Source organism: Sminthopsis crassicaudata, chromosome 3, assembly GCF_048593235.1.
Source record: "Sminthopsis crassicaudata isolate SCR6 chromosome 3, ASM4859323v1, whole genome shotgun sequence".
NCBI lineage: Eukaryota > Metazoa > Chordata > Mammalia > Dasyuromorphia > Dasyuridae > Sminthopsis > Sminthopsis crassicaudata.
This window is the reverse complement of record NC_133619.1, coordinates 655,772,843-655,798,155: the sequence shown is the minus strand read 5'-3', so window position 1 is coordinate 655,798,155 and position 25,313 is coordinate 655,772,843. Positions and strand designations below refer to the sequence as shown.

At 45.4% G+C, this 25,313-nt stretch overlaps 1 protein-coding gene across 2 annotated transcripts; it reads right to left on the bottom strand.

Annotated features, from left to right (window-relative positions):
* Positions 1–1,403: 1,403 nt before the first annotated feature.
* Positions 1,404–24,843, bottom strand: LOC141564722 (uncharacterized). 2 transcript variants are annotated; one of them, XM_074307583.1, is made up of 6 exons: positions 24,664–24,843; positions 19,161–19,286; positions 18,582–18,670; positions 13,357–13,483; positions 12,041–12,139; positions 1,404–8,252 (listed from the first exon to the last, which is right to left on the bottom strand). In XM_074307583.1, coding segments are annotated over exons 2-6 (2,223 nt in total). In that variant the 5' UTR covers positions 19,162–19,286; positions 24,664–24,843; the 3' UTR covers positions 1,404–6,345. The 2 variants fall into 2 exon arrangements, with proteins under 2 accessions (XP_074163684.1, XP_074163685.1); XM_074307584.1 differs by lacking the exon at positions 24,664–24,843 and adding an exon at positions 22,903–24,654.
* Positions 24,844–25,313: the final 470 nt, after the last annotated feature.

Below are 25,313 nucleotides of genomic sequence, written 5' to 3'. Positions count from 1 at the left end.
CGTGGCGTTTCCCTTCTCTGGCGCGTTTCCTCCTCTGTACATGGAGGGGTTTGGGGCAGACACCCTCCAAGGAAGCTTCCAGTTCTAGTCATATGATCAAGCATTTACTAAGTGCTTCCCGGGCCAGCCTCGCAGCTCATTAAACACTGGGAATGCCCACACAAAGTGCACAGTCCTTTCCCCCAAGTCCTCTCCTTCCTGGGAGAATCAAACATAAAAGAAGCTGAAAAGTGGGGGGCAGGAGTGTGAAGGAAAACATGGTGGGGGTTTGGAAGTGGAGCCTACTAGGGACTGAAGACGCAGCTTGTGGGAGCACTTTCCCCAGAACGGCGTTTTGGGGAGGAACAAAGGCCGGAGGGCATAGGGGCCGAGGGCACGTCTAGGGCGAGTCGGCGGTTATGTGGTGCAGGAAGTATAAAAAAATCAGGAATGGAGGCTGTTGAGGAAGACCACGCTTGGCTGTTCTGGACACTTTCCTTAAAATGGAGGTTCTAAAACAACAGAACTTTGATCCCCTGAAAACCTGTGGATAAAGCCAACCTTGGTAGTGTGATCAACATCATAAAGGGAAGTTCTCATCTTAATTCATCTCCTTTTTCTCTTTAGGTTTTTTTTTTTTTTCCCCTAGCTGATTTTTTAATTCTTAAGCTAGGGAAGAAGAGTGGGGAAAGGATAGGTGCTGGGTCCTGGCTTCAGCCTGGTTAAATTTTCCCCCGGGTCAGGGAGAACTCAAGACTGAAGGGCTCCCGGGTCCTTGATCAGGTTTCTGTCGGAACTGCATTCTGGGTCTAGAGCCACTGACCACATCAATGATCCTTGCCATTTAGTTAAGGTTCTACCAAACTTGGAGGGGGATGGCTTACGAAGAGACGAGCAGAGGACCAGGCGAAGACTGCACACAATGGTAGCAAGGGAAGTCTTCATTTCCTAAGACTGCCTCCAAGCTTGGGCCATTCACATTTCAGTGTTCCATCCCCAGCGGCTCGGCATCCTGAAAACTATCTGGGGGTGCTCGGAAGACACCCGAATCCACCCCAGTGTCAAGAAGTATGGCTGCAAGGTGGGGGGCCCAAGGAGGTCTCAGGATCGATGTGGGTATTCCAGCAACACTGGACAAAAGTCAGCCACGGGCCCCCCAAGCTGCAGCCTATAATTCTTCGGACCTGGTGCTTCCCTACACCCTGTTCCTCTACCAGCTGCTGAGAGACGATGTCGTCTCTGCCATCAAGGAACCAGCCACAACGATGACCTGTACCTTCCGTGGGTGAGCGGCCAGGTATGGCCGCTGGGGAATCACGCCTCCTCAGTTAAAGCCCCTGTTTGGGAGTCTCTAGTTACACCTTTATCTGAAAGCCTCATGCAAGGAACAAAGGCATAATTCAAAAGACAAAACAGGAAACAAGTTTGCAACCAGAATAACACCTTTATTTGTCGGTTTAATTTTAACAAAGACTCATCACACAGAGTAGTCAAACTCAGGCTGAGAAAGGAGAGACACAAAACAAGAGAAGGTTCCATAACCAGACTGGTTGTCTGCTCCTGACCTACGAAACAATTAATTGGAGGAGTTTCCCAAAACCAGGTGGCCAAACTGAGAAGTGACAACTGGATCAAATCCATTTCAAGGAATATGGCAGATGAGTCAAATGAACTGATTGCCAAAAAAAAAAAAAAAAAAATAATAATAATAATGGAAGCAAGGATAGGTAGGTTACTTCATGAGGAAGCAATCCCAACAACAGGTAAGACTGGCTAACCATGGAGAAAAGAAGGGTAAAGACCACCTTGATTTTGAAACCAGATAATTCTGACCAAAACCAAAAAAAGTTACCGATGTTGATAGAATGATATCTTATGAATTTTTTAAAAAAGACTTTAAGTAACTAGCATAAAGCAGTGGAACAAGTGACTAGTTTTAATTCCCTTTCAGAGTCCTCTCTCCTCCTGGCTCACTTTCCTTCCCCAGATACTCCCATGAACCGACCCAATGAATGTCCTTCACCATCCTGGCTGCCCTCTCCGGACGCTCCCCAAGCTGACCAACATCCTCTGTTACACAGTACCAACTAGAACTGGATATGCGGCCTCAGAGGAGACCTGACAGATCTCAAACTTCCCTGATCCTGGGAGTGAAACCTTTCCTCTTGGCACTGACTCCCAATGAGCTCACAGACCACTGCGGACCAAACAACTTTACATTTATCCTGCTGAAATTCCCCTTGTTAAGCCCAGCCCAGGTCTCTAATCCATCGAAGTCTGCTTGCTATCTCCCAGGTCATCTAGCCCACTGTCCCAGCTTCTTCTGAGAAGAGTACAAGATACTTGTTAAATGCTTTGCTAAAAACCTAAATTATATCTTCAGTATTATGTCCATCTACTAACAACCTGCCAAAACGGGGAAATGAGATTAGCCTGGCCCTCCTGTTGGCGGCTCTTTATAATCACTGCTTCTCTTCTTGGATCACCAAAGATCTTCCATTAACAACCTACCTAGGATTTTCCTAGGAGTCACAATCAAATTCACTGGCCCAAGTGTGCAGATTGATCTCTTCCCTTTTCTGAAAACCAGGGCATTTGCTCTTCCCTAATCTTGTGCTACTGCTTCCATCTTCCACGACTGTTCAATGTTAGGGACTCAGCAATCTGACCTGCCAAGATGAAACCCACGGATGTAGGTCACCTGGGCCAGGAGGCCTGAATTCATCAAAGGTAACCAGGTGCTCTCTACTATATGAGGTATCAATGGAAGAGTCATTTCTGTCATTTCCAAAGCAAAGTTCATTCTCTTTAGATGAGAAAATAGAAAATGAGAACAGAGCAGCCATGGTGTCTGTTGCCACATCATAAACATATCCATTCTTTTATCCTCCTTCAACTCCTAATATAATTAAAAGGACCTTTTTTAGTTATAATTGATTTCCATGATCATCCACAGCCCATTCAGAACTTTTAGCATTCCTGCAAATATATTTTGCAGTAGACATAGGTTTTTGTTAATCTTCATACTGGATAATGTTACAATATTCTTTTTTTTTTTATTTTTTTTTGGGGGGGGCTGGGGTTAAGTGACTTGCCCAGGGTCACACAACTAGGAAGTGTGTGACCACATTTGAACTCGGGTCCCCCTGATTCAAGACTGGTGCTCTATCCACTGCGCCACCTAGCTGCCCCCCACAATATTCTTTACATCTTTCTTTTAAAAAATGAAATCAGCTACTCTTTCATTTTTCTTTCTCATAGAAATGATTTTCCTTTGTGTCTTTAAAATTTTGTTCTTGAACATATCCCATCCATTTGAAGCTGATTTCTGCTGCAATTTAGCTCTCAGGAGCCTATTTTCCCTTTTCCAATCTCCAATCAAAATCTAGGGTACGTGTCAGACTAGACTAAACTAAGATTTCCTTCAGTCTACCACAAACTCTAGGAGTGTCCATTTCCTTCTAGATTTCCCATCATTTCATTTCCAGAAACCAGTTTTTCTCTTTTAAGTGAGAATAAGATCCAACAAACATTAATTTATGGAAAATAAACGAAGGAAACATTTATAAGCTTCGGAGGGATTAAATCACTTTCTAAATATCACAAACCTAGTCAATGTTAGAACCAATAATTCAGGCTCTGGTCTCTTATTCTAAACCCACAGCCCACTGTAAGACAGCAGACTGCTTTGCTGTCATGATCATGGTGGACTTAGAAATATGGGACACTTGAATTGCCAGAGTGGGGGCTGAATCACTCACCTACTGTGTCTCAATATTACCAAACTAAAAGGGAGGAGAAATGTTATACCCACAGAGAACAAGGGCCCGGTCCTTCAGCCCAGCCCAACTGATCAGACTGGCCCAATGCTCCATACCATATTTCTGGACTAGGACCTGGAAGAGAATGGGAGAGTCATCAATAAGCAGTTATACATCTACCGTCTACCAGGCACTGTTCTAGGCAGGAAAACAGATAAATACAAAGCAAGAAGTAAAGCCCACTCTTAAAAGATCACATTCAAATGAGACAAGTACATTTATATATACAGAACAAATATAAAGAGAATACATATAAATAAATACAAAATGGAGTGTTATGTCACATGTGAAGTACAGAGAGGCTAATTTGCCTGGATTGAAGGTAATGGGAGGGAAAACAAGCTGGATAGACAGGTCGGGGTCAAGTTCTAAAAGGTTTTTAAAATTAGAGTTCATTTTATTCAAAGCAAAAGGAAATCACTGGAATTTGAGAATAATAGATCGGTGTTTAAGGAAAATAATTTTGTTAGCTGTGTGGAGGATGGAGTATAATGTGGAGAGCCTTCTGGTAGCAAGATTGGTAAGGACATTACTGTAATAATCTAGACAAGAGGTGACAAGAGCTTGAGCTAAATTACTGGTAGCTGTGACACAAGGCAGTTGGTCAAATTCAACTTATTGGGAAAAAGGGAAAGCTTGAAACTCTTAGTGAACCTGAGTTTCCCACAGACCATCACTAGTTAGAGTATTGATCCTTAACCCCTTCTCCCACCTTGATGACCTCAATGGGCTGCCTGGGAGACAGCCAGGTATTGTTCAGTAATGTTGAGCGAACACTCTTGGGGCCGAATTGGACACATGCTGACAAAGTGAGACCACCATCCACTGTGTGAAAGGACAGAGCTCCTCTCCTTGGTTGCCTAACCCAATGATATTCACATTATTTGAGCATTTAATCTCCCAAGTGAAGCTGTTTACTCCAGCCCAGGATTTCCCAGTGTCCACCGGTATATATTTAAGATGGAACACATGATCCTGCTTCTTCTATGGACTGATGTTGAAAGGTTACTTCGGTGGCATATTTAGTCAGGGTTCCCACAGCAGGATTTTCTGAGAGGATCCAAGATGATAACTGGGTATATCAGTGCTAACTCACAGAATCTTTACTCTTATCAAAATGAAGAAGATTCTGTTACTTTAACTGTGGGATCATCCAACAGGTCAAAGTTCTGACCCAGGACTCTAGGAGAAGTTATACCTGAAGGAAGGCATGTTTGTGTAGCATTGATTCCTGTCCCACCCAGGGCTCACCCTGGGAATGTGATACTTTGGCTTCTCGGGGTCTCATGTAGGTGAATTCAGATCTCTTATCAGTCTCATGTGGCATGAACACAAAAACAAATTTATTATAAAAGAACACACACAGGAACTGCACTTAAAGCTTCTCTGTCAAGTCCCACCTTTCCCAGAAATCTGTTCATTGTTTCAAACGTATCAAAAGTGAGACTGAGATGTGCACATGCAGGGAAGGAACCTGGGGTTGCTGTAGAATCAAGTAACTGACAGCCACTCACCACCAGCCAGTCTCACCTTTACTTGCTGGAAACCTCATTTTCCCTTGCAGCAGAAGGAAGCACCAAAATACCTCTTTTTATTCTCCAAGTCCCATCTTTAAGTACTAGAGGTAGTTAAATCACGTGATCTTCAAGTTATCTTTCAGCTTTAACTTTGTATGAGTATCTCCAGGCCAGGAAGGCAAAGTACATGTAAAGTGGACCATTTGAGCCACAAAATAATTAATTGATACATAAGACAAACATGAAGACAGGTACCTTACCATTAGGCATCCTCCTGCTCTACACAGGAAAGTCATCTTATGTTATTTCTCTCTCATGTTTTATTTCTTTGTTCTAAGCTATCCAGGTTTCTCCTTTTTTAAATATTTTAGTGGCTTTTCTAAAACTGTGGAACTCTTGTGGTATATATGCAATCTAGGTGAAAGGTAATGCCAGTTTAAAATGTGTATTCCAGAAGAAAGGGATATGAAAGTTATTTTTTAAGTATAGTCACTTCTCTGTCTCAAATCTCCAGATATTGTATCTTGGGACAAAATAGAACATTCTAATTCTTGAGGTGATAAGATGATATGAAGTATTCCCCATCTTACTTAAAAGACATAGTTAAGGGGCAGCTAGGTGGCACAGTGGATAGAGCACCAGCCCTGAATTCAGGAGGACCCGAGTTCAAATCTGGTCTCAGATACTTAACACTTCCTAGTTGTGTGACCCTGGGCAAGTCACTTCACCCCAGCCTCAGGGAGAAAAAAAAAAGAAAAAAGAAAAGGAAAAAAAAAGACATAATCGGCATTAATTACCTGACAAATAAAATTTGACCTAAATGAAAACCTAAAGTTTGGCCCACGTTCATTAGGTTCATGGGGCTTTTCTTGAGTGTGCATTTTCTGAATTATTAGCTTTCACTGTGTTTTATGATGATTATCAAATTTATTATATTTATGGGGATTCTCACTGGTAAAAAAAAAAAAAAAAAAAAAAAAAATCTGTGTCCCTCTACCCTGGTCTGTCTAGCTGAAAGCTTTCCCACATTAATTATATTTAAAAGGTTTCTCTCTAGTATGAATTTTCTTATGTGCATTATAAGTTTGCTTCTGCCTGAAGGCCCTTCCACATTCATTACATTTGAAGGGTTTCTCTCCAGTGTGAATTCTCTCATGTTCAATGAGATAGTCCCTCTGAGTAAAAGCTTTTTCACATTCATTGCATTTATAGGGCTTCTCTCCTGTATGAGTTCTCAGATGTTTACTGTAGGATGTATTGTAACTGAAAGCTTTCCCACATAGGTTACATTTATAGGGCTTCTCTCCAGTGTGGACTCTCTGATGAATAATAAAGGATCCTCTTAGATTGAAGTGTTTTCCACATTCATTACAATTATAGTGTCTCTCCTGAGTATGAGTTTTCTGATGTACCCGAAAGTAGCCCTTATTTCTGAAGGTTTTACCACAGTCAGTACACGTATACCGTTTTTCTCCATGTTTTTCCTGATGAGCACTAAGACCTCCACTATCTCTGAAAGCTTTTCCACATTCATTACATACAAAAGGTTTCTCTCCAGTATGAATTCTCTTATGTACACTCAGGTGACCCCCGTTTCTGAAAGTTTTCCCACATTCACGACACTCAAATGGTTTCTCTCCAGTATGAATCATCTTGTGCATTTTGAGACTTCCTTTTTGGCTAAAAGTTTTCCCACACTCAATACACTTATGGAGCTTCTCTCCAGTATGAATTCTCTGATGGTAAATAAAGGATGCTTTGTCAGTGAATTCTTTCCCACAATCATTACATTTATAGGGTATTTCTCCAGTGTGAATTCTCTTATGTTTCATAAGGTATGTCCCACGACTGAAGGCTTTCCCACATTCGTTACATGAATATGGTTTCTCTCCTGTATGAATTCTTTCATGTTGAATGAGGACATAATTGTTACTAAAGGCCTTCCCACATTCATTACATTTATACGGTTTCTCTCCAGTATGAATTCGCTGATGTTCACTAAGGTTTCTCAGCTGTCTAAAGAGTTTCCCACATTCATTACATTCAAAAGGTTTCTCTTTACTGTGAGTTCGTTTATGTTCACTAAGATGTCTAGATTGACCAAAGGTTTTCCCACATTCATTGCATTCATAGGGTTTCTCTCCAGTATGAATCCTCTGATGTTGATTAAGGTGACCTTTCTGGCTAAAAACTTTCCCACACTGACTACATTTATAGGGCTTCTCTCCAGTATGGATTCTCTGGTGTTTAATGAGGTATGAATCAATGCTGAAAGCTTTCCCACAGTGGTTACACTTATAGGGCTTCTCTCCAGTATGGATTCTTTGGTGCTGAGTAAGATGTGCTTTACGCCTGTAGGCTTTTCCACATTCGGTACATTCAAAGGGTTTTTCTCCAGTATGGATTCTCTGATGTGCAATAAGGCATGATCTGCTCCCAAAGGCTTTCCCACAGTGACTACATTTAAGGTGTTTCTCTCCAGGATATATTTTTCGAAACTGAAAGAGGTCTGAATGATAATTGAGAGGCTTCTTGGATTTAAACTTACAAAGTTTCTTTCCTAAGGCAACCTTGTTATGCTTAATAATATCTGAGGACTGTACGAGGATCTTGCCAATGGTATCAGACTGACTCTGCTGTTCTCCTATAGTAACATTCTGTTTGGGAACAGGAATTGACCTTACCTTGAAGCTTCTGGCATTAGTATTATATTCAGTAACATCCAACTTATTAGAAATTATTCTGTGATTGAATGAAACTTGTGGGCACCATCTCTCCTGTCTTTCCAAAGTGATCCCAGAATCCCAATTGTTTGGTAACCTGGAATCCCAGATGGCACTCTTTGAACATCTCTCCTTGAATAATCCTCCCATAGAAATGCCCTCCTTTGAAGCTGTCTCCTTTGTTTCAAATCTGGTCTTCCAAATAACAGAATCTGAAATAAACAAGTAAGAGTGAATATCTCTCTATTTTATTTTATTTTATTTATTTTTTGTGCAAGAAGAAAGGAAATTGCTTCACAGTTAAGTTCTAGACTGTTGGCTTAATCAATAACACCAGCTCTGGAATCAGATAACCTATATTCAAATCCCATTTAGCTATGATGCGTCCTCCTTGTGGAATCTTTCTCAGGCCTTCATTTTCTTTTAGCTATAAATGAGAAAGCCGGACTACATGATTTCTGGGGCTCATTCTGATTTTGAGTCTACAGTCAACTGGTAAAAGGACAAAATGAACACTGTTAAGAAGCCAGGTGGTGCAGTGCTAGAACACTGGGTTTGGAGTCAGGAGGATGCAAGTTCAAATTTGGCCTCAGTTTCCTTATCCATAAAATGGCAATAAATTGCATTTTTAAAATAAAATCGCACTTCCCTCCTAGGATCTAATGAGATACTATAAACTATTTTTAAGTATAGTACATGCTTTCTACCTCCCTTCTTCATTCTTAACAAGAGTGAGCTCTCTTGCAAAGTACCCAGCTGCCTGAGATTAAATGTTTATTTTGCAGGTTAAAGGAAAAATATGTTTTTACTTTTTCTTTTTTTTTTTCTTTTCTTTCTTTTCTTTTCTTTTCTTTTTTTACTTAATCATTTACACTGTCTTTTGCAATTTACTCAGTATCATGGCTAGTTAAGGAGTTTAGCCCTATCCATAATTACAAAAGTGATAAACTTTTTTAAAGAGAGGATTTTAGTGTTTATATTGTGTATGAAATTGAAAATTACTGTGGTATAAATCCATTTTAGTTTTCCAAATTTTCCAAGAAGAAATGTCTAATTGTTAAGGGGTTAATCATGGAAAGTACAGCTAAATGACACACTGGTTTTATGGCCCCTCTATTAAAAACACTTATCAATTTAAAAAAGCTTCCTCCATGACCAAGCTGAAGAAATATAATCTGGATAATAGATGGACAGCTAAGTATGTCTGTAACAGGCTGAATCATATAATTCTCAAAGCCCCAGTGAATAATGGATTAACTTGGAGCTGTGGCCTTTGGCTCTCTACTTTTCCTTTTGTATGAACAAATTAGCACCTGGGTCAATTTTGGATTCTAAAATTATTTTATTTTAAAAATTCTACTGCTAGGCTAATTGTACACTATTTCAAAGTCTGATTCTTTTTGTACAGCAAAACAACTGTTTGGCCATGCATACATATATTGTATTTAATTTATACTCTAGGGGGAGCTAGGTGGCGCAGTGGATAAAGCACCAGCCTTGAAGTCAGGAGGACCTGAGTTCAAATTTGACCTCAGACACTTAACACTTCCTAGCTGTGTGAGCCTGGCAACAAGTCACTTAACCCCAACTGCCTCAGCAAAATAAACAAATAAATAAATAAATAATAATAATTTATACTCTAACATATTTAACATGTATTGGTCAACCTGCCATCTGGGGGGAGAAGGGAGGGGAAAAATTAGAACAAAAGGTTTGGCAATTACTTGTCAATGCTATAAAATTACCCATGCATATATCTGGCAAATAAAACTATTAAAATATTTTTTTAAAAAATCTACTGCTAAATTTTGTTTTGACATGTGGAAATTCCACTATTTACTGATCCTTAGAACTCATCATCCACATCTGAATACTGTAATCAGATGCCTTGTGCAGAAGGTAGAGTGTGAGTTGGCACGATGATCTGGCCTATATCTTCCCCTGTAGCTCCAGGGTCCAGGAGGGTGATAAGCAGGGAGGAGGGATCTGGGAAATGCTGACGCTCCAACTGCCCCGGAAAGCCAGGACATCAGCAAGGAAGGCCTGAGCCCCAGGTGACATGGAGGCCTTGGACCTCATGCCGAAGGAGAAAAGTGAGGAAGATGGAAAGTCGGGCTGGGAGCTGCCCAGGGGAACAGACTCCTGCAGGCCTATGGCCTGGCAGGTCAGTAGTCCCTTTGAATTCTGGCTTCCTCTGTGCCTTCCTTCCTTCCCCAGACCCCATCATGTACACGGTCTCTTTGGGGTCACAGAGGGAAGCAAAGCCAGAGTGGCAGTCAGTCGGGGAGCCCAGGAATGGGTCCACAGCTTCAAAGTCCAAATGAGGGCCTAGAGTGGGCTGAGGGTGTGTGCAGACGTGTCTGTGGCTGGATTCTGGGGTGTCAGTAAGAGAGGCTGAGGGAATGAGGGCACAGACTACCAAGAAGGCATCTGTACAAGGAGGCCGGGAAGACAACAAGCCTGGCCCTGAATCCCTGGGACAAGGATAGGAGCGGGGCCCACACCTGCAGGGCTCTGCCCCTGAAGACCAGCAGAACGGGCGAACGGGCTGAGGGTGGTAGTGGGGAGCTGGCCCTGTGGGTCAGCCTGGGTCCGAGAGCTGCAGGCCCCCCCACAGTGAATGTTGGGGTGCCCCGTGGTCATAACAGGGCCTGTTTCCTTTAGGTAAGGAGGCATAAAATCTGAGCATGACAAAAGTGAAGAGACGGCTGAGCTAGAGGGCGTGGGGATACTCCAAAGCACACAGGGGCAAGGGCTAGAGTGGCGTGGAAATGCTTCAAAGGGCAAGAAAGCGGATAAATGGTACATAAGTTCCAGAAAGGAAAATGCTGCTTTGTTCTTGCTGATGCCATTTGGAAAGGATATCAAGGGGTTGTCAAATATCCAGGGAGGAACCAGAATGAAAAAGGGCCCGAAGATCACGCAGCGTAAAAGGAGGAGAAAACTGCGTCAAGAGAAGACTCCAAGGGCCGTGACAACTGTTACCATGAGGAAGAGATTCAATTCATTTGGCCACAGAGAAAAATGGCAAGGTTGCAAATAGGCTGATTCAGATTCAGGAGGAGGAGGGGTTCCTGACCCATAGAGCTGCCTCAGAGATGAATGGGCAACCTTGGAATGACGGCCGGCTCATCCTGGGGCTTCTCCAACCGAATGCTGGTCAAGCAATGACAAAATGTGTTATAGAGGGAAGCTTCCTTTCAACGGAAATCACAGGCCCTTGAGGTGCTGAGGGCTGTGGGAGCCTAAGAGGGAGTGTGTGAGTGTTGGGGGCAAAGGAGGCAAAAGGTAAACCTGGAACTGTAAAAAAGGCAAGGAAAACTTTTGTTTGTTCACAATACTGGCCAGCCCTGGCTACGAATGAGGATGGAAGCAATGGACACATGAAGGAGGAGGCCATGTTCACTTCTTCTAGGCAGGAAAGCTTTCAATTAGGGTGCTGAGCTCTCGTGGGCATCCAGGTGGGGCCTGTGTACAGATACGGTGCCAGAGGAAGGAAGACTTGGTATATCCAGCCTCAGACACTCCTTATCTTTGTAACCTTGGACAAGTCATTCATCCTGCTTGCCTCAGTCCCCTCATCTGTAAATTGGGCAAGAAAAGGAAATGGCAGACCCTCTACTATCTCTGCCAAGAAGACCCCAAATGGGGTCAGGAAGAAATAGTCCCGATTGAAAGAGTGAACAGCAAGCTCCAGTGTCTTACATGGTCCTCAGCACACAGAATTTCTTTAATACTTCCTGACCGAAGAGGAGGAAACAAAGCTGGAGGGGTGAGGAGAGGAGGAAGGCTGAGCCCCAGAGTCCAGAGGGGTGAGCCTCTGACAAAAGGAGCTGTCCAAGCTCAGGAAAACCTTGAGGAGGTCCCTCAGACAGCAGACTAGCCTCCACTGCCTCCCCGCGCCTGGGCCTCCAAGGAAAGTTCCCCATCCACCATTCAGGGGGACCCCAATCTGACTGAGCCCCTCAGCTCTCATTGGCCAGGACTTCCCCTCACTCACCTTGACAAAGGCTTTGCAGGGCTCCCCTCTCGGCTATCCACGGCGCTTCTCCTCTCTCCAACTGGGAGATCACGTGAGGCTTGGGGGCTGCCAGACCTCCTGGCAGGGAGAGCAAGGGCAAAGTGTCAGGACAGGAATCACCTCAAATTCCCTACAGCACCTTTCTCTCTGACACACAGAAAGGGTCAGAAGGATGCCCTATCCCAGCACTGCTTAGATTTTTTCCATGAGAAGGGGCAGCTAGGTGGCACAATGGATAGAGCATCAGCCTTGAATTCAGGAGGACCCGAGTTCAAATCTGGTCTCAGACACTTAACACTTCCTAGCTGTGTGACCCTGGGCAAGTCACTTCACCCCAGCCTTAGGGGAAAAAAAAAGATTTTTTCCATGAGAAATTTTTATGTGACGCTGAGGAAAAAGGCACATAAAATAAGGTACACAGATCAATCATTTCCTGATAACCAATCATAATTTTGTGGCCCCTCACATTCAGTTATAAGACCCCACATGGGGCTTCAAGCCAGTTTTAAGAAGCTGGGCTCCATATTCCAGGAAATATGGAACTAAAATCACAGAGTCCATGGAACCAGAGATTCTGAGCTGGAAGGGCCTGGAGGGCCCAGATGAGGAAACTGAGTTGATGTGGAATCAAAGAAAATCAGTGGGTTTTGATCCTGCCAAGAGGAAGGAAATCTCTGATGCTTTCAGGGGCCTGCAATGGGATTTCAAGGGACTACCTGAAGTAGGAGGACTACCACAAAGCTGATTTCCAGTTACATAAATCAAAGCCTCTCTCCTTGGGGCCAGGAAGGAGCCACACTGAGCTCCTCCCTTCTAGAGGGACAGAGACAGGCAGCACACGCCATGGCCATCATGCTGCTCCTGGAGTGTAAGCTCCTTCCTGGGGCTGTCCCCCCAACATCACATCTCAGAGGTGCTTAATCCATGCTGGGGAGTCACGGCTCAGACACTCCTAAAGCATGGGGCCAAAGGAAGGGCCCTAGTCTGCCTCTATTTCTAGTGCTGGGCACATGGAAGCCCTTTATAAAGGCTTGCTGCTCTGGACACTGGAACTGAGGTTCCCTTCCCAGTAAAATGGGGATTATGGCAGTACTGACCTCACAGGTTTGGGGTGGGATCAAATGAGAACACATGTGGTTTGATACAAATGTCAGCCATGGTTCCCACCCTCACTGTCCCTACACACTAAGACAAGACCCGACAGCACTCCCGCCAGGTCACAGCCTTCACAAGTAAGAACCCACGGCCGGCCCAATGGACAGATACACCAGCTCACGGGGCCAAGGCGTCCTTACCAAGGGAGACAAAGTTCTGGTAGTTCTCCAGCATCACATCTCTGTACAGATCCTTCTGGGCCGGCTCCAGGTGCCCCCACTCCTCCTGGGTGAAGTCCACGGCCACATCCTGGAACGTCACCAGCTCCTGAAAGAACAAACATTTGTGCTTCCTCAGGAACCATCCATGGCATGGCCCACAAGGATGGCAGGAAATTGGCTGGTTCTAGGAGCTGTGTGTGTCCCACCTTGAATCCTTCTAAGCACCTCACTTGGTACAACATTCAACTATCACAGAGTTGGCACTCATGGCTCCTTTCTAAAGTTAAAAAACTCCTTTCTAAACACACATGCTGCATTAAGCAAAGTCCAAACTCATCTATTTTCGGCAGAATAAAGAGAATGGCCACAAAGACAATTAATAATATGACATATGCTATAAAGTGCCACTGGCTTTAATTAACATTATCTTGTTCTCTGTCCCCAAAACTACTTCTGTTATTGTAGGTATTCAGAAGACAGACTTTTTCTGCCGCTTACAGATGGAAGTAGGGGGCTACCGATGGGGGGGACTCTGAGTGAGTAAGTACCCTTCCCCCAGAGAGAACCTGCTGACAGTGTCTGGTTCGGCTCTCCATCTCCCCTAAGGGCTCTCGGCTTTCCTGAAAAGTCAGGGGGGTTACCGACCTGTATTGTGATTGAAGCAGAGTGATACCAGGTGGCAAAGAGTCATCTGCACACAATAGCAAGTTGTTTATGTGGTCCTGCAGGCACAGTATATAGTTAGTGCGTGTTAGTGCATGTGAGGGTATTACATAAGGGTGTTAGAGTTTATAAAGCTGAGAGAATTTGGAATAAACAGATTCCATGTCTGACCATCCATGTGAGTCTCGCCTCATCACGTCTCCTCTAAGACCAAGGACTCGCCCCGCTACTGAGATCTTCCAGACACAACAGATGGAGGAGAAAAAAGTCCGGCCATGACAAATGGGTGGATCAAGAGAGCGGTGAACGTGAATAAGTTTTCATGGGGACTACATTTTACCAGGCCTTAAGAACAGGGGAAATTTCAAGAGACAAAAATGAGAGCAGGAAGGACGTCAGAGAACTGGAAAACAGCCAGGGTTAAGCCATGTAGGAAGCAGGGGGATACCATGGGAACATGGCACAGAGTCTAGTGTGCAAATGAGAAAAGTGATAAGGTTGGAAGATTAGAGAACACCAGCTTCTGGCCCAAATAATCAAGCAAAGGAAGGGTGGAGCAGAATGCTGAAGTAGCATGTGGAGCATGGGTTGGGGTGGGGACACGGGCAGCTCTGGCAGCGCCACGGTGGATGGCTACCTGGGAAGAGAAGATGGGCTGCCCCTCAATCTCCATCCTCCACCGAGTCTATTTGATATTCCGACAAGAATCTGAAGGTAAACATCACGTCTGCCCTCCATCTTGTCTCCTGAGGGATACAACTCTCTAGTCACTTGAGTCAATCGCAGGCTGATCTGAGGCCAAAGGGCGCCAAGGTCTTTCCCCGTCCCATGAAGATCCCTATGGAATCCTCTCTGAGCTCCTTGCACCTACACCGATCTGAGGGCAACGTCCCGGTGAGAGATGTCATTCTGCCATTTCTTGGGTCTCTTCTGTCCACTAGTCCTAGGAGGGTTCCTGCCCGCAGTACAGACCAGGACGGCTTAAATCATGGCGTTGTTGCCTTATTGTGTTCTAGAGCACGCTTTTCATACTACTGGGTGAGCTCCCTGTCCCATCTTCAAGTGCCTGGGCCAGACCAGCATTTAATAAGCCACCATGAGGTGCCAGGCCCTGAGCAAAACCCAACACCCCTGGCCCTGCTGCAGCTTCAAGCCTCTTTACGCAATACTGATCATGGGCACTAAGAGGAACCAGTGTGCCATTTAATGAGGTTTTCTCTTAACTTTGGGCTGACCATGAAAGGAATTTCCCTTTGTTTCTTCAGGCGGAAGACGTGCCAGGGAAGCTGGCACAGTGGACAATGGCTGACCAGGACCAGACGTCAGAACAGAGATCAAATGCAGCCTATTTTGTAGTTGTGTGACCCTAACAAGTCATGGTACCCCTGTTGGCCTCAATTGTTTTATCTATAAAACGGGAATCATAACATCACCTGTGAGGACCGAGTGAAATTAGGGTCCTTGGCCCCATGTGGGGTGCCAAATATGAGGACTGAGTTAGCACCCTGGATACCCTAGAATCAGCTGGAGTCAGGATAAGCAGAAGTCCTTGGTCTTTATGGTAGAAGGGAATTGGATGGACACAGGATGTCCACCACCTTCCTTCTCTTCCTCTCCCCCCAAAAGTGACTCTGGCTAATCTTATTCCACTCCTTAGTCCCTCCTACAATTCTCTGCATACACCAAACGATTGAGCCAGCACAGAATAGCGGGAAGGGCCATTTTCCAAGCATATTCTAATAGAGTATTGTCCAATGAGTAATTAGTCTTAAGTGCTCGGTTGTCCAAGTGCACCTACTCAGAGTTTCAGCCCTTTACAATCACCTGTCTCCCAAGTTGCTGTGAATATAAAATGAGATGCTATTTGCAGGCATTTGAAGATGATGGCTTTCAGTGCTACCCGAATGGCAATGGTGATCCCCAGCAAGGTTTGTGCTCTGGGCGGAGCCCCCGGCAGGGCCACAAAGCTTCCCGAGGAGGGTCCTTTGGAGCCTCTGAAATACAGCAGCCAGCCTATATCTGAGCCAGAGAGGTGAGATGGGGTCCCTCTGGCAGCAGAGGACAGGAGAGGAGAAGCTGCAGAGATCCTGGAACCCGAGAGGAGGAAAAACCTGACAAATGTATCTGTCCAAAAGCCTAAAGAGCTGCCTCAGAAAGTCAAGTCCCGAGGGGGAAGCAGGGGCCGGAAGGCTGCTCGTCAGGTCTGAAACAAGGGGATTCCTCCTGGGGTTGGGAAGGGTTAAATGGGCTCAAAGGTCTTTTCCAACTGAAATATCAATAACTAAGCTAATGTTTAAAGACCATAAAAATATGGGTTTCTTAGCCTTCTGCCATAGGAAAAGTCTTAAGAGACATTAATTTCAGGGTGATTGATCCTTTTTATTGATTATGGCTTAATAAAACGATGGTTATTTGGCTTTCTCTCTTAAACCAAAGGAATCATGGAGCCCATCACACTTATATACCCTTAGAAGAACAGATGTTCCTGACAGTGGCAATCAACTCTGACGGGTTCACAATGAATGAGAAAATGAATATTATAATTATTATGTTATAATAATTATATTATATATATTATAATAAGAGGTGAGCTTATTCGAATGAGGGGCTGGGGAAATGACTGGTAATGTCACTCACAAAGAGAGACCAACATCAATGAAGCCAGTCAATGAACAAGGAACGATGCAAGGTAAGAATTCCACCTAGTGGGGCAGGGTGAAAAATGGCCCTGAGAGACTCGACATTGAGGAAATAAAAAGGAAAAAACCTGGATTTCCAACCCTCAAATAGTCATCAATATAAGAGAGAAACAGTGACTTGGCTCTAAGCCAATCTGAGGAGAGACAGGAACCGAGGGAGAGGGATGGCAGGGGAGGCCCCTGCTGTTGGTGGCCACTTCCTGCTGCTGAGCCACAAACGTGGGGGGATATCGGTGAGTGGGGCAATGGAGGAACTGAGAGGGGGCTCACAGGGAGAAGGCGAGGACCAATAAAGAGAGAGGGGGCCAGTGGAGATCTGCTGGTGATGATGGGAGGGGATTTTGTCCTGCAGAGGGTCTGTCTTGTCAAATACAAGGACATCTGGGAGGGAGAGCACTAGAGGCATGGGGGTGGGGGGTGGGAAATCACATAGAAGATGGTGCATCTCTGAGGAAGAGGAAGACTCTGATTTCTTTAGTAGAATCTGGGGGAAGGAGGACAAAATAGCAGATTTTGCTGAGGGACGCTGAGGCAAGGAATGCAGAGGGGGCGGTGGAAAATGAAAGCCTCCCTCCTCCACCATCAAATGGTCTCAGAGGTAAGATAACAGATAGTCATCAACTAAGGAAGGGCAGGAGTAAGTAAGACAGGGATTCACTTCTGCCTGGTGCCAGGGTGAGGAACATAAACATGTCATGTTCCCCGTCAGAACAGCAGGGGGCAAATTCCTTCCGTTGAGTCCAATGGCTCCTGATTAGGAACAAAGAAAGTGCTGCTGGAAGAGAATGGGGAGAAGGAGGAAGAGGAGGGTAATCCAGGGCTGAGGTTTGGTAGGAGAAGAAAGATGAAAGGTAAGAGACTGCCAAGGAGAGAAGAGTGTGGAGGCGAGAGGCTTGGCTACTGGGCTGGGGCTGCTGATTATATAGGCTAGAACAGTCATGGAGGGAATTAAATGGGGGAATCAAGGCTCACGTCACTTTAAAGTGCACAAAATCCTCTCTCAAAAAAACAGATGAAATGAGTGGTCAGAGAGATGTCGCTGCTAAATGGAAAATGGCAGAAAACATGGAGGCTGTTTTACCAGTTCCAAGGCAGAAATCTAGAGGTAAACACTCTGCCCAGCAAACAGGCTGATTCTTCCCCTCCCTGAATTCATCATGATGTTTACTGTCTATATCCCAGAGACAGGCAATGGGACACTTGGAACGGGTTGGGTTTGGGGACACGGGGGACCTCTGACACATACCGGCAGTGAGACCACTCTCTACACAGACACAGAAAATCCCCAGCAGCACTCAGATCACACATCCTTGACATATTGCCCATTCCACAGGGACATTTAATCGTTTATAGCCTTAGGGAATCTGACTCCATTTGGAATAAGTATCTAACAATTACTTTTTTCTGGTATGTGTCTTTCTTCCCTAACAAGATTAAGGAGGTGGTTTATTTCCCAGCATTTGGCTCCTACAGTTGGTTCAAAGAATAAGCAAAGTTTCTTAGGGGAGAGGACACTAAGTAAAACATTTCTGACACACTGAAGCCTAATGGAAAAAATCCAGGGCAAAGAGTATGATGCCCTCAGTTCTTCATACAGTCTCTAAAATAGGTGATTCTAAATGAAATACCTAGCTTCCCTGGTCCTCAGTTTACCATTATGTCAGATAAGAGAGTTGGGCTCTGTGACCCCTTCTGGCCCTAATATCCACAAACTCTAGGAAGTCCATGTTGCCAGAGTCCTTAAAGGAAGACTGTTGCAGGCTTTGGTCATCCCTGGATGGGACTTGACAAGGGAAGGAGAAACAAGTAGCATGTCAGGAGAGAGAAGAAACCGTAACTCACCAGGGACCTGGCCGTCAGGAGCCCAGAAGTCATTCCCTCCTCCTCCACTTCCCTTTCTTGGGAGAAGGCAGAATGTGGAGAAACCAGCACTGAAGGAAAAGAAAGAATTCATGAAGGAGACCAATCCTCGCCTGATAGATCCAAAGTCATCGGGGCGAGCCTTCTAGCACTCTGGCCAAGATGGGAGACACCCAGCATCCCTACAGAGTAAGAGACCAAAAGGCGGCCGGGAATCAGAGAGCAGGGTCAGGGACTGTCGGGGCTCCGAACCTGCCCCTTTGATCATGTAATAGGGACCGTGGGACAGAACTATGGAAGCAGAACTGGAACATGTCGGAGCAACAAAAATGCTTCATCCTAAATTCTGTGTGATGCTGAGTGTACAAATCAATCTCTTTGTGCCTCAACTGCTTACTGACGGAACAAAATTTTTGGTCCCTTCATCAGCTACCGCAATGTGTGAGGAAATGAGTCTGCTGAATTCTTTGCAAAAAAAAAACCTGTTTGAGAGCTCTCGGCAAATGTGTGGCCCCCAGAATAGGAAGGTCAGCTTAGGGAAAAGAGCATCAGAACACTTACTTCTGAGGCCACTGCTGGTCAGACAGGACGTAAGGAAGGCTCCAGCCACTATGGACAGGAGACTGGACTAGGTCACAACTAGGTCAAATGATAATGGTCTCAGCTCTGTGGTATTCCCCGAACAGGCTGAAAATAAAAATGACAAAAGTTGGGAAGGTCCACGTAGAAAGCTCAGAAAGACAGACACATTAATACATTGCTGGGGAGGAAGGGGGGTTCATGAATAACTCCAACCTTTCTGGAAAGCAAAGAACTAAATAGTCCATACAATTTCACCCAGAAATCCCATTGATGAGCACATGCCCCAAGGAGGTCAGAGACAGAGGCAGTTCCATGTACATCAGAATACTCATAGCAGTGATGAGGAAACCCCCAAACTCTTAAAACCTCCTTGGACTCTGACTCAGGGAGGGGACTCCATCCTAAACACAAACAGTTTTCATCTTTGTTATCTGGCTCAGTCCAGAAACCCATTGAATTCTATTCAAATTCTAACCCTGGCTTAAACCCAGCCCGAAGCTAACCTGGAACTCCACCCACAAGCCCTGTCAGCTTGTCCAAAGCCCCCTATTATAAAAGAGCCAAACTGGAGTCCTCTCTTTGCAGAGGTCCCAAATATGGCAGCCTTATGCCTCCCATGTCAAGGATTTCTGCCCACTGGAACTCTGGTTCTGGTGCCTTTTATCTCTACCTTCAACTTTACTAACTAAACTTTACTTTCAAACCCCATAATAAACTTCTTTTGTCAATCTAGGTTTTCGGGTCTGTAAATTCCTTTAGAGGGGACTTTTGCGCCGCTACTATTTAACTCTGTATCCTTGTGCCGAATCCAAAGGGGTTGCAGGGGAGCTCTATTTGACTCCCTGTACCCTAAACCTGCCACCTAATTTCATTTAGGGTACCCCTTGTCTAGTTCTCATCAGCAACATCTTCTGAGGTAGCAAAGAACTGGAAACAAAGTCGATGTTCACTGCTTGGAGAATGGCTAAACAAATTATACTATATAAATGTGATGAAATATGAATGTTGTATGAAAAAAAATCAATATGAAAAATCTGAAGAAACACAAAAAGACTTTATGATGAAAGTCAAGACAGAATCAAGAAAACAAAATACACAACGATTTACATAAAGAACAGGAGTTCTTTAGGACATTTGACAAACAACAGCATGTAAGTCTGGCTCTGGCTTAGCTACCTGGGAGAGGGAAAAGGTTATGTTACATGAAAAACATGAAGTAGGAAGAAAATGGGAATTAGATAACTGAGATGAATGGCACAATTAATGTTGGAGGTTTGGGAACAGAGAAACACAGAAATGTAACGCTGCGGTAGTTGTGAATTGTTACAACCATCAGCAGAGCAATTTGGAGTTATGCAAATAAAGTGATAAAGAAGTCCACATTATATGACCCAGAGATTCCACAGCTGGGTATATAGCCCAAGGAGGCCTTGTATACACTGAAATATTCCTCACAGCACTTTTAATGGTAATCAAGAATCAAAAACAAAGCAGAAAACTCACAGACTGGGCAAAATTCAACCAATGGCAGGACATAAAAGTAACTGAACGTGCCTAGGTTGTCAGAAATGATGAGTCCAATGAATTCAGAGAAAGCTGGACAGATGTACGTGGAGGTACATAATCAATGAGGTAGAGACATAAGAACCTCCACAATGGAAATGTAATGTTTTGTTTTTTTTTCCCCTGAGGCTGGGATTAAGTGACTTGCCCAAGGTCTCACAGATAGGAAGTGTTAAGTGTCTGAGATTAGATTTGAACTCCTGAATTCAAGGCTGGTGCTCTATCCACTGCGCCACCTAACTACCCCTGGACATGTAATGTTGACATAAAATGTTCAATTTTGGTCCCAAAGCAGAGTTAGGAGGGACACCTCCCCTGCTGCTCTACAGAAGCTGGAGACTTTGAGTGTAGAATGTTTCATCCATTGGCAGAGTGGTTTTGACATGCTGGCTAATATTGCCAAATTATTTTTTTCTCTTTTTTTCTTAAAAAAAAAAAAAACAAAACAAAAATAAAAACAAACTTATAATGGATGGCTTTCTGGGAGAAGAAAGAAAAATAAACAAAGAGATAAATCTTGGCAATTTGAAAACAAAGAAAATTCATAAAAATATATAATGGAAGAAATCCCCTTAAGTGGTTAATAGAATGTGGAAACATCTGGTAAAAAAAAAAAAAAAAAAAAAAAAAAAAAAAAAAAGCCTTATTAACAGAGCTGTAGTGAAACATTACAGAAAAAAAGGCAAAAACCTGGGAGTAAGGAAAGCCAGGAAGACCTGCACTCACACTGCGTCTGTTACTAGCCCATTAACTGGGCCTGTCACTTAAACTGTCAGCCTCCGTTTCCTCATCTGATAAATAGGGATATTTGCTTCATTATATGAAAGATGCTTCATTACACTGTTGTGAGGATTAAATGAGATAAATATCTGTAAAGTGCTTTTCAATCTTGAAGTGTAGACCAATGCTGGCCTGGATTTTAGTCCTAGCTTTGGCCACAGGTGTTAAACAGATCACCGGGTTTCTCTCTGCAAAGAGAAAATGATGAGGATACAACCATGGCCCTCCTTGAATAATGGTTCTCATGTGGACAAAATGAGTTAAATGACACAAATGTATTTTGATAGGAGAAAATTAGCTGCAAAGTTCCACTGGCTTGAGTCCAGGAGGACAGAAATGTTTGCAGGGTAGAGCTTACCGGAGAGGCTAATTGTGGGCTTCCCCACTTCCTAAAGCAGAAACAGCAAATTAGGCTCACCTGCTCAAACTGGCTTGGAGGGTGGACTCTGCACACAGTAGATTAGGAGGAGAAAGAGGAAAGAAGGAGAAAGAAGAGAGAAAGAGATGGGAGAGAGATCAAAGGGAAGAGACAGATAAACGACTACTCCTATTTCACTTGTTTATTGGCGTGGAGTGGGCCCATTCTGAGCCCATGACTTGGTCCTTCTTGTAGGGTATGGAAGATTTTTTGGTAGCGTAGCTTTCTATGCCTGAGAGCTAAGAGAAATAAACATGAGGAAACCAAATACACTTGAACTTCCCCACAGAGAACTCGTCCAAGCAGAGTGGAAAACCTGGGGTAAGTCACAGATCAGAGCAGCCAGAAGATCTAAGAGCAGAGCCAAGGGAAAACCCAATTACATTGTGTGTGGGAAGGGCTAAGACTAGAAAAATAAAAAGAATAACTCAGATAAGGAAGAAATCATATTCCAATCTGAAACTAATCAATGTGGAGAGGCACCTGAGAGATTAGAATGATGGTGGATTTCCATTACCCAGATACCTGTGGGGATCTCTGCTAAAAGCAGAGTGGTTAATAATTTGGTGACTAATGATTTTATCCTTCGGAAAGTGAAAGAATCGGTAAGATTCATTTCTGGTCATGACTTTCATCAATGTGAAGAAATGTGTTGCTTAAGTGGAAATGATGGAAATCTTGGAGGAAAATTACCAGTTAATCTCAGAATTTGTGAAGCAGGAAAGGCAGGATTTCACAGACTAAAATGCTGCAGAGGAAGTCAAGCTGGGAAGAATGAGGGACAGGAAAGAATGAAATCCCGACAATACAAAGGGAGAAAATTGTGATGTAGAAGAAAAGGGGAAATTGGCTAAAAAGACCAATGTGGATGTAGGAGACAGAAGAACAATAAGAACTAACAAATGGTAATTACATAAATGAATACTTGAAGTACAAAAACTCAGTACAAAGTGAACTTACTGAGGTTCACAAAGGATTTTGCACAGAAGCATTTGAGATGTCATGGGGAAAAAGGCACGATGCTAAGTCGGTTGTCTGGTACTTAACAATTCTCCAGTTCAAAGTTCACGCCTTTAAAGGCGTTCAAACCTTTAAAGGAGTTCCATCAACGGTTCTTTAAGGAGTCCCCACAAGCCCATTCTCTGGGAGGATGTAAGGAGCCGACACTGAGTGGGGAAGTCAGTCTGGATTGGGTCAAGGAGAAGACTTCCCAGGAGAACTTCAGGAGGCTCAAGGAGATTCAGAGCCAGGATTCAGTGGATTCGCAAGTCCAGCAGATTCCCAAGTCTAAAGGAAAAGCCTGCTCATGGACTTCCGGGAGATTCACAACCAGGATGGAACTCTGGGAAACCCACAACCCCACACTCTGGGAGTCAGAGTCTGATTCATTCCCAGGGCTACCTTCGTGCTGGCTGGAGGTTTGGATTCGGAGGGAGCTGGAGGCTGAGGCTGGCTGGAGACATTCTGCCTCCAGAAGCCCCCAAAGAAACCTCCTCCCAGAGAACGACTGCAATCTGGAGAAACAGAACATTACATTTTGGCACCCAACGTGGAGCCCCAGAGATTAAGTCTCATGCTCTACCAACTGAGCTAGCCGGGCTACTCCCGGCTCAGAATCAGCCGGACTCAGGATACGGCACATCAGAGCGGTCCGACGGTACTTTGGAAGGCTTCCAGGGGGGTGCTCAGACTTCTGCTCTTACCTTCGGTAATCAAGAACTTGCGCCAAATGTTGCAGTACGAAATTTAATAGGAATAATACACTGGGGTTCAAAGAAATCGACTTCTAAAAAAAGTGGCAAGGCCCGGGGAGACAGAAAGCAATGTCTCGGATGAAAGCGGGCCCTTGCGCGCTGTAAGGCCGCCGCTGAGACACGGCCACACCACTGGGATCTCACACTTCCCCGGGAGGGAGCGGAGAACCAGCCCTCTGAACTCAGAAGCCCAGGATGACATCGGGTGGCAGACCTGGGGATGCTAAGCTGGCACAAAAAAGAGGCAGGATTCCTGCGGGGCCAAAGAAAGGGGGAGGAGGCTACTTCCTCCGTCGGGGACATTTTCAGTGGAGGATGACGTCAGTCCCTAGTCAGCGGGGCCTGTGATGTCAGGCGTCACCTTGTTTCTCTTCTGACATTTGAAAGCTAGAGGCGGGAAGCAGGAGGCCCCGAAGCGGAGAGCCCGCTGCTCCTGGGAGCCCTGAGTTTGAATCCTGCGCTGACAAGGCCACGGATACATCACGGGCCGTTAGGAGACTGCAGGTAGTGGGGACAGCGCGAGAACTGGCGGGCCGAGCTTCCTCCGGCGGGGATTACAGCCTGCGCCACCCACGGGGCAGCTTTAAACTTCCGTGACCCCACGGCTCCGCGGGTCAGCGTGTAATGCATACATTATTAAACCCGCCCGGGGAGGGCGGGCTCCAATCGGACCCTCGCGTTCCACCGTCTGCACGCGCAGTCCGCTAAGCCTCCCTGTGACAGTCACGTGCGTGGCAGCTCGCACGACTACGGCCGGACTCGCATCCCCCCGGGGGTACTGCCCACACTGACTATCATAACCATAACTTGCATTTTGCTCTTGTGACAACAGGAAAGCGTCCCCAATACCGGCCAGCTCGGGCTCCCGCCCCCTAGGGTCACGTGCAATCTCCACACGGTCACGTGCATCTTCCCTCAGGGTCACGTGTCCCCTTTCTCCGACCCGCCCCCGTCTCTTGGGGCTCACCGCTCTCCTCGCGCCTCAGGCTCGGCTTCTTTGCAATCTCGGGACACGCCCGCTCCTCCGCACCAGCCCCAACCCCCACGAAACCTGAGCTGGCTCCGGACACGCCCGACTCCGGAGAGTCCGACGGCCGGCCGCCAGGGCCGCGCACGCACGCGGGCACGCACTCACGCAGGAGCAAGCGTGCGCGCGCACACCGCTGGCGCGGAGGAGCGGGAGTCGCGGCCCTACCTTCCGGTCTCCTCCCCTTTTCTTTCACGCCCTCACTTTCGCCACAAGCTCGGCCTCACTTCCGGGACCACGAGCTCCAGCCCCGCCTCGCCCTTTGCTGGGGGAAGGTCAGCCACAAACGGCTTCGCACGACGCGGGGTCGTAAGCCCGGTGTGTCCGCACAAATGCATCCTGGGAAACGTAGTCTGAATTCCCCAATGTTCATTTTCTCCGTCAGTTTCTTAAATCCAGTAATCAATAAAACGAGCTCCTTTTGCAGGACATTTAACAATCAGCCTCGCAGGAGCCTGGCTTTCTTCCCAGCGCGGGCATGTCGGCCAAACTGCAATGCTAGACGGCCCCTCCTCTCCCCAGGAGCCTCCTGCGGAGAGGAGGTGGAGAAGTCCTCGGAGTGCCGGGGCTGGGGCCACCACGTGTTTGTC

Excerpts from the sequence above, each read along its gene's own strand:
- LOC141564722 (XM_074307583.1), bottom strand. Across the intron at positions 12,140-13,356 it reads CCAGAACTTTGTCTCCCTTG|GAGGTCTGGCAGCCCCCAAG; the intron begins GTAAGGACGCCT and ends TCTCCCTGCCAG. Across the intron at positions 8,253-12,040 it reads CCTGCAAAGCCTTTGTCAAG|ATTCTGTTATTTGGAAGACC; the intron begins GTGAGTGAGGGG and ends TGTTTATTTCAG.